Raw genomic sequence first — 8,997 nt, 5'->3', positions numbered from 1 at the left:
AAACCAGAGATCGAGACCGGTGTGGCCTGAATTTCTGTGATCCTCATTAAGGGAGGCGCATATATGTCAAGCTCTTAAACAGGAAACAAAAAAGACATAGGTTGACCTTTTTTTTATTTTGAAGAAGCCGAAGGCTGAAGCCATCCCGGCCCAGACGTTCAGTACAAAGCCATCCCGACCCAATTAGAGACGTCTGGACGGCTGGGTCTACCGGTCTAGGTCGCGCCCCCACCCCGACTCGGCCGCCGCCGCATCCCTGACCCCCGGCTGCCGACGGCGGACGGGCAATCCTCGCGACCTCCACGGCCCCTGCTCGGCCCCACGGCGACGGCGATGAGGCCCCCTGCGCTGGTCGACGACGCCATGCGCGAGGTCTTCACGCGCCTGCCGGCGGACGACCCCAGGAGCCTCGTCCACGCCGCCGCGGTCTGCAGGAGCTGGCGCGGCATCCTCACCGACCCCGGCTTCGCCCGCGGCTACCGCGCGTTCCACGGGGCGGCGCCCATGCTGGGCTTCCTCCACAACGCATACTGCGCCCCCAACCGCTTCGTCCCCACTTCGACCTTCCGCCGGTGGGGGTCCCAGGACCGACGAGGTTGCCACGTTCTCGACTCCCGGCATGGCATCGTCCTCCTCTACTCCCCTGCGTACGACGTCCCCTTTCATGCCTGCGACCTCGTCACCAACAATTGGTGGGAAATTGAGGCCGACCCCAAGTGCCACGACCTCATGCACTGGTGGCCGCACTTCTACAATGACCGAGGCATACACTTTACTGCCACGGTGCTCTGCGCCAAAGACCGGTGTCGGTGTGACCACCTCGACTGCCATGGCGGCCCTTTCCTCTTGGCCTTGGTGGGCTCTGCGGATAAAGGAGGCATCGCACTCGCCACTGCCTACTCGTCGGAGACTTGTCAGTGGAGCGACAAGATCTCTCTTCAGAGCCCGGGTTTGCAAATCGATAATGAAGGGCACACTGCTGTGGTGGGAAATAAGGTCTATGTCCCCAGTTATGATTGTGACAGTGTTGTGGAGTACAACATCCGTGAGCAACAACTGTCTGTGATCAAGGTGCCAGAGATCCTGGGCCAGGGATACCTTGACCTCATAGGTGCGGAGGACGGCATGCTGCTGTTTGCGTCCGTGCTCAAGCCTAGACTCTATCTATGGTCAATGGAAGCTGGTCCTAGAGGAGCTGCGGCATGGGCACGACGCAGGGTCGTCGAGCTCGAGCCATTGCTCCCTCATCGTGCCCTCTTGGACATGTCGGACTCGGACGTGTGGGCGGCTGGTTTTGCGGAAGGAGTTAGCGTCATCTTCCTCAGAACACCGGCTGGGTTGTACACAATTGAGCTTAATTCAGGCCGAGTCAACAAGGTGGGTGAATCGAGAATTGAAAAGGTCATGCCCTACACGAGCTTCTGCACTCGAGGTATAGAATAGCCTCATACTGTTTTTTCAAACACGTTCATCAAGTTATGAACACTAAACACGCCATTGATCAGTATTTCAGTGTTTTTGCTTCTAGCTTAGATCGTTGAATAACTTACATTCAAGAGCGCCCAAATACGATCGAATGATTACATAGCTTTATTCTTCTCATTTATCTGCATAGGTAGATGAATATTTGCATTCAGGTCTTCTCGTCCTTTCTAGTTTTCTGTATGATTGTAGATATTATGTAGGAAACCATTCTTTGTACTTTTGTATTGTTCAGAATTTCAGATACCGAGTCATGCCGCAGACCTGGCTGATTGTAGGCAACCACGAATAGTCCATTATTTTCCCTGCTATGCTGTCTGTGGTGTTGATACAAGCCAGCAGGGAAAAAGGAGTAGTTGATGCTGATTAAGTAGGCAGCTGACCAGAGAACTCCATGGTGAATGTGTAGTTGGTGCTCTTATGTTTCGTTGTTGGTGTAGTATATACATGTTTTTCGCGGCTTGGGCTCGCGAGTTGGTCAACCTAGTCAAGCTTTGCTAATCAGGCCGTGAGCAGTTTTGGTTGTTCTGTACCTGCATTCCATCTATATATAGTTTGGTTGGTATGATGAAATGATTTTGAGGGTGCAAAGTGCACTCCTTTCCCTGTTCTGTTTGTCATATCATCTGATCAAGCCTTTGTCTGTGGCGGTACAGCATGGCGCCGGGTGCTGGCCTCTGATGAAGCCTCACCCCCGCTTGTCGGTGCCAGTATACTTTTTTCTCTCAGGAAGACTTTGAAGATGAGCTCCGGTGGGTAGTTTGGTTATCTCTATGGTGGATGTGCATTTGTTCTGTTTGTGCCCTTTTTGCCTGAACTGAAGTTTTTTTTTTTTTTTCTTCTTTTTTTTTTTGCGGGTGTGAACTGAAGTTTGTTATGCTTGAGTTGTGCGTAGTTTGAGTGTGCAAGTGTAACCCAGCACAGCAGGACATCCATGGTTCTGTTTGCAGTTAACATAAACTCGGTTTCAATATTATTTATGTGGGTGGTTACAACTTATTATGATGAGTAAGCTGCTCTCCAATATTGGATTGCCTTTTTTTTTTTTACTCGAGCTATGTTTAGATTTCAAAACATTGTGAATTGCAGACATGTTATTATTCATTCAAAATAAGCATGGCTTGTTTGCAAGCTTATGTCATCGCAAGCATCTGAGGATGAGGATCTGATGCATGCAGTGAAGGTTCAAATTTTTGTTTTCGGATTCACACGTGAGTGCTCAACAAGGATACAATGGATTTCATGTATGTTTACTCGGTTCCTATCATTTCTAGTAGCATGAAACACCTAAACTGAAGTGCTGCTCGTCGACAATATAATTCTGAATAAACAAATTTATAGAGCTCCATCTTCCATCGTAAATTTACATGCAACTTTGAAGACTGATAGTAGCAAGAAACTGATAATAATACATGAAAGCAGGGTAACCAGTGATAACAACACATCAACATCACAGCATTGCATTGCACTGCTTTTCCAGATTAGAGACTTGGTTCCAGACTCTGGTGCTTCAAACTCATTAGCAGCGTGGATCCCTTGATCTTCATCAAAGGCACACCGGAGTTGTCGTGTGTTTTTTTTCAACATTGTATCCCTGTTCCATGTACATATCATACATGGCAATTAAACACCATTATTGCAAGATCTCCGTAAACCGCCTGTCGCAGCTGCATAGTATCAAATATGCCATGCCTTTTTGTACCAAGCCAGTAAGAAAAATCAAATGATGATCTGAGCCAAGTTCTTGTTCCAGAAGGAAATCACAGCCTACACCAACTAGTTGTACCTGGTGAAGCACCTGAATGGCCAAGATCTTCCAGTACTTTGGCAGTGGTCTTCGTTACTGGCAAGCAGCATTTTCACAACCCTCACAGTTACTTTTCTAGCAGAATCAAAAGAAACACAATCAGTCCATCTGATGGAAAGAGCATATCAACGTCGACTTTCGTATAAGATGATAACCGATTACACCCATTTATATTGGCTAAAAATCATTCTAAACAAAAGTGAGGATATTATAAAAGGGAATATTGGAAAGCAAAGGAGATGTAATGGCAAAGAGGTAGTACACAAATATGTGGATACGATGTATTATCTCACTCACATTCTTAATCACTGTTCATCTTAAAAACTATTCACCTTTGTTGTTGGTAGAATGACACTAAATAGTGAGAAATGGAGTCTTTGCTGTCTCTCGTCATGCTACTAAAACAAGAAAATAATTGAACCAATTTTTAAATGACGACATTTATCACAAATGCGGAAGGGTGTAGGAAACTTGCATCAAATTCAGTTCTAGTGCGCTGTTTCACAAGGCAACTGCAGCCTTGTGACATTACATTACAGATACGTAAACTACAAGGCCACAATGAGAGTTGTTTAACTACAAAAGAAAAGTTACAGCCATGTCTGACATATTTATGTGAAGGACTGCAGACGAAGTTAGATATTATCATGTTTAAGCATTGACGATGAAACTAAGGCACTGAATTTAGCAGCTAGGATAGTAGTTAAATTGGCTAAAAGTTTTTAGACTTGTAGTCTGCAAAGAATGCTACTGAAGAAGTTTCTGAAGATTGTCATAGCACCCTTTACATTTAAGACCGGGCCAAACTGTGAACTGATGATATTATATACTCCCTCCGTCCGAAATTACTTGTCGTAGGAATGGATGTATTTAAACTTATTTTAATTCTAGATACATCAATTTCTATGCATTTTTGGACAAGTAATTCCGGACGGCGGGAGTAGTATTTCAGCAAACGTCACACAGCAAAATATACTTTAGCAATTTAACCTCTGATAAATGTAAACAGAAGACAACGGTGGTGATATTTCAGATGAGGAAGAATGCTTGGTAAATGCTTAACTTCTTGCGATGAAAATTAGAGCAGTTTCAACAAAGCATTAATACTTGATCACGAAAATTGGATCTTATCAGCATATTCTCTGCACTAATAACTACAGGATCCAGTTGTATTGATCCAGATAGGGCATATGGTCCAACGTCAGAAGTGGAGGTCTTATTCTGGCTATTGAAACAAGTTAAAAGGAACTACAGAGAAAAATTGCAGCAAAGTAAGTCATTAACAAAGTTTCTATTTATCTGTGAAGAAGTATTACCAAATTTTTTTATGAGGGCAACTTAGTTTATGGCCAAGAACACACTTTACCTCTTCCTCAAACCAATTCTGTTTCAACTGAGTTCTGATTTGAGTCTGTTCCAGAATGCTCTCCTCTTCTCGTCATAGACTGAATGGCAGATCATTGGTCCAAGTGACCATTCACGTAAACTCATGATGCATCTTTTGAAGAACATCTGGGAGTTATCAGTTGAAAGCAGTTCTGGACTTGCTACTCTAGAAACTGTCAATGTAAAAAGAATGTATCCTTGTACAAGAGTGACCCATAGTACGTCGAGAGGTAGTCCCATCTGATCTTACAACCAGAGCTAGTGCCCTGTACCACTGATTCAAGCAATCTTGAGTGTTACACCTTCTGAGAGACTCTAATTTTGCAATCTCAATATTTGCAACTCCTTCTTTCACTAGAATTGGTTTTAGTGCCTTGAAAGTTACATCGTTTGGTGGTGTGCTTGATGCCAACATCTTCTGAAATATTTTCACAGCCTCTTCCATTTTCCCACCAGATACGTACATCTGAATCACAGAATTATAACTTAATGCTTGAGTTAGAAGCCCTAAAGCTTGCATTTCCTTGGAGATCCTGTGAGCTTCATCATAGCGAGCAACTTTCTTGTACAAGCACACCATCATCGCATATGAAAATTCATTTGCACTTCCCGTAATCTTCAAATTCTCAAAAAGCTCACGTGCTTCGTTCACCATACAATGATCACTGTAGAGGCCAATCATGCAGTTGGATGCATAAAGATTGGTGTCAGTATCTAATGATTTCAGAAGCTTGTATGTTTTTTGGGCCTCTGCCAGATACCCTGCTTTGGTGTAGAGTTTGATCAAAGAATTGTAGATTGAAGCACTGTCACACAAACCAGCCTTTGTCACTAAACCAAAAAATGCTGCAGCTTGCTGGACATTTCCAACTTCAGCATATGTATCAATTAAGATAGAGTAAACATATGAATCCGTGTGGACCCCCAAAGTGACCATTTCACTAAATAGGCATTCAACCATGTGCAAATTCCCATTCTTAGTAAAGCTGCTAATCACCACAGAGTATGGAACACAGTCAATCGGCATTTTAGCTGCTTGCATCTTTCTCAAGTAGTACAGAGCTTTCTCTGGCAGTTTAGCAGTTGACAGGAGTTGAATGAGAGAACTGTAAGTCAAGTAATCAGGTAGTACACCGTACCTCTCCATGCCAGCGGCTATCTCACAGGCCTCATCAAGCTTCTCTGCTAACCCATATGCTTTGATCATAACATTGCACACAGAAACGCTAAGCATCTTCCTCTCCAGGCAACACATAAAAGCCTTTTCTGCAAGGTTTATGTACCCTTTCTTCCCAAATGCATCAATATTTGCAGAAAAGCACTCGGAGTCCATCTGATTACAGAACCTCTCAAACCAACACCAAGACTGCTCAAGCATCCCAGCATTTACATACATCCTCGTTAAAGCTGACTGCGTGTATTCATCGATCACCAGGCCACTCTCGTCCATTTCTTTAACAAGGTCTTCTGCTTTACTGACCATTCCCCTGGTACAGTACCCATACAATAGTGTGCGGCAGCTCACAACATCCGGCACCAATTTTTCAGCTTTCATCTTACAGAAGTAGTGCTCTGCAACATCAATTTCATTGCTTTCTCTGTATAGTGAGATCAGTGTATTGTATGTCCTGGTGTCAGGAAGGCACTGAAACTCCTCCATCATCCTCACCAAAGAAGCCACCTGCTCCATCTTACGGTGTTTACCCCAGATATGAATCAGCGTGTTGAATGTAATAATGCTCGGCGCGACACCTTCCCTCAACATTTGGTTGAACATGTCTGACACTTTCTCAAGCTGCCCAGCCTTTCCATAAGTATCAATCAAGGTGTTGTAGGTATACAAGCTATAGCAAAGATGTCCGTCCAACCTTGTATCTGATTCAGACGACCATCTTTGAAAGAAAATCTCTGCCTTCTCATACTCTCCAGCCTTCTTATGCGCATGAAGGACAGTGCTCATGGTGACCTCGTCAGGCACCAAGCCGCGCTTGCACATGTCCCCGAGCCACAGCAACGCCGCCGTCTCTCTGCCTCCTTTGCAGTACACATCGATCAGCGTACCGTACGTCGCGTTATCCGGCGCCATGCCGCTGGAATGCATCTGGTGCCACAGGCCGGCGACGAGGTCCCATTTCTTCGCCCGCCCGACCGCGCAGAGCACGACATTGTAGTGGATCACATTGACCTCGTGGCGCCTCTGCCGGCGGAACCAGTCGAAAATCTCGACCACCCGCTTCCAGTCCTTCTGCTCCTTGAGGATGATGGTCCTCTCCCGGCTGCTCAGCGTGTCCCTCCACGGCCACAACGCCTCCCCGACGTTCCGGACGCGCTCCAGCGCTTCCAGCATCGCCGGGATGGACCCGCCGTAGCCGGCCAACCTGCCCCTGCCCTTCCCCCTTTGCGCATTAGCCCTCTGTCCGGTGGTGCCGGCGACGGTGAGTGGAACCACCACCGCGTTGGGGCAAGTCTCGGCGGTTCTCGCCGGCGGCGCGGAGACCGCGTTGCTCTGGAGCGCGAGGCCTTTGTCCCTGCGGCTGGCGCCGGGCACCGAGGGCGCGAGGTTCGACTGCGGAATCAGCGGCGGCGGCGGCGCGGGAGCACGGTGGAGGAACCGGTCGCACGGGCTCAGCATCACGCCCTGCGAAACAGCCGAGCGTGAGTCCCGCCGGTATTTGGGTCCAGAAATCGTGGACCAAAACAAAGCCGCGAGCTCATACCTCGAAAATCAATGGCCGGGGGCCGCGGGCCGGGCGGGGGAGGCAGCAGGAGCGCGACGAGGGAAAGGGGGGAGACGGCAGTGGCGGCGGCTTCAGGCGTCGGCGGTGGGCGGAGCCGAGGTGCGGCACGGCAGGCGGTGGCGGTGGCGGTGGCGGTGGCGGGCCAGAGGGGAGATTTTGGAGCGGCTTTGGGGTTGGGTCGGCAGCGGGAGGAAGGAGATGGAGTTTGGGGGGAGGGATGTGGATGTGGATGGCGAAATCACTCTTTCGGTCACTCTACATGACCGGAGGTTTGCCCCGATATTTTTTCACCCTGAAATTTCGAAACTTGCGTTCAAATTTTTGAAAACTCGTCACAATTTTTGCGAGAGGCGGTCTCGTTTAGTTGACCCGTAAAATTAGGAAAGTTTATCTTAATCTCATGGCAAATATTTTTCCGTTAGAAGAATGTCATGAGTTGTGAAAGCGGGATAGTGAGTGTGGGACGATCTTACACCATCACTTGTCACAAACTTTTATTTATTTTAAGAATACCATGCTACAACTTTTCTCAACCACTTTATTTAGAACTGACACATGAAAGTTTCAATTATATACTCCCTTCGTTTTTAAAATAAGTGTCTTAAGCTTAGTACAAATATGTACTAGAGCTGGTACAAAGTTGAGACAGTTATTTTGAAACGTATTAGATGAAGCTATAAAGACAAAAGATTATAGTATAATGTAACTACATATCTTATAAAACAAAAGCTACGGCAACTGCCGCCTCTACTCCAAAAAAGCTAGGGTTCCTGCCTCTAGCAAGCGCTGCCGCAGGTCCACCTCGTCTCCGGTGGCCCTAGGGCCATGGGGGCGCGGTGGATCCTGCCAAGGGCCGGCGGGAGGGCTTCGTTTTTAGTTGTCTCTTTCAGTTTTGTTAGGGTTTGTGTCCTACTCAGAAAGACGAGACAATGACGGCTTCTTAAAGATGGAATAAAGGTCTTCCCGTCTAGCCCCCGTTTCAGCGATGCGTCTAGTATTGTTGGTGGACGTGTGGAGGTTTGTCTCCGACGGATCTATCTTTGATGGATTTGCTCGGATCTTGTTGTTGTTCATCAACGTTCGTGTGTCTTGGGATTGGGTCATTCCGATCTACGTTATTTTTCGTCGGTGACGGTTGCTGTTCTGGTGTGCTGGTCCTATAGGGCCTTATCACGATGATTTTCCGATTATCTACTACAACAAGTTGTGCTCGACTCCGGCGATGGAGGGGTGAAGATGGCGGCGCGATTCGGCTTGCTTCAATGGTTGTAGTCGTCGCTAGATGGCCTACGGATCTAGATGTAATTTTTATTATTTCTATTGTCGTTTGTACTGCTGATTGAAGATGAATAGATCGAAGTTTTCTCGCAAAAAAAAACTACATATCTTATAAGACTAGATGGATGATGCCCAAGAGGACTATATACATTTAACAATAGAAGAAATGACTCATAAAGGTTTCTCCCGTATATATAAAAGGAGACATTCAAGAGAATGTGGAGGCATCTGACATTTGGAGAGTAGAGATCTAGAGTATCCACCCATAACACTCATTTTTTTAGAACGCCTTGAGAGGGGCAGGGG

General features: G+C 46.6%; 2 protein-coding genes across 5 annotated transcripts; one reads left to right on the top strand and one right to left on the bottom strand.

Moving 5' to 3' along the window:
• The first annotated feature begins 333 nt into the window (after positions 1 to 333).
• On the top strand, positions 334 to 2,314 carry LOC123397061. Its single transcript, XM_045091757.1, has 2 exons — positions 334 to 1,432; positions 2,139 to 2,314. Exons 1-2 carry the CDS (start codon positions 334 to 336, stop codon positions 2,240 to 2,242), a joined length of 1,203 nt encoding a protein of 400 aa, XP_044947692.1. The 3' UTR covers positions 2,243 to 2,314.
• Positions 2,315 to 2,770: 456 nt separating this feature from the next.
• On the bottom strand, positions 2,771 to 7,572 carry LOC123451760 (pentatricopeptide repeat-containing protein At3g23020-like). 4 transcript variants are annotated; one of them, XM_045128294.1, is made up of 4 exons: positions 7,393 to 7,572; positions 4,656 to 7,313; positions 3,269 to 3,364; positions 2,771 to 3,174 (listed from the first exon to the last, which is right to left on the bottom strand). In XM_045128294.1, the coding sequence occupies exon 2, from the start codon at positions 7,305 to 7,307 to the stop codon at positions 4,842 to 4,844; it is 2,466 nt and encodes an 821-aa protein (XP_044984229.1). In that variant the 5' UTR covers positions 7,308 to 7,313; positions 7,393 to 7,572; the 3' UTR covers positions 2,771 to 3,174; positions 3,269 to 3,364; positions 4,656 to 4,841. The 4 variants fall into 4 exon arrangements, with proteins under 4 accessions (XP_044984229.1, XP_044984227.1, XP_044984226.1 ...); XM_045128292.1 differs by having other exon boundaries at positions 2,771 to 3,364; positions 4,606 to 7,313; XM_045128291.1 differs by having other exon boundaries at positions 2,771 to 3,364.
• Between the last annotated feature and the right edge of the window lie 1,425 nt (positions 7,573 to 8,997).

Source organism: Hordeum vulgare, chromosome 5H (genome assembly GCF_904849725.1).
Source record: "Hordeum vulgare subsp. vulgare chromosome 5H, MorexV3_pseudomolecules_assembly, whole genome shotgun sequence".
Lineage (NCBI taxonomy): Eukaryota > Viridiplantae > Streptophyta > Magnoliopsida > Poales > Poaceae > Hordeum > Hordeum vulgare.
This window is presented reverse-complemented; position numbering and strand designations above follow the sequence as displayed.

Coding starts and splice junctions, on each gene's coding strand:
- LOC123397061 (XM_045091757.1), top strand. CDS start 334: ATGAGGCCCCCTGCGCTGGTCGACGACGCCATGCGCGAGGTCTTCACG. Junction 1,433..2,138: donor CACGAGCTTCTGCACTCGAG/GTATAGAATAGC, acceptor GTGGCGGTACAG/CATGGCGCCGGGTGCTGGCC.
- LOC123451760 (XM_045128292.1), bottom strand. CDS start 7,307: ATGCTGAGCCCGTGCGACCGGTTCCTCCACCGTGCTCCCGCGCCGCCG.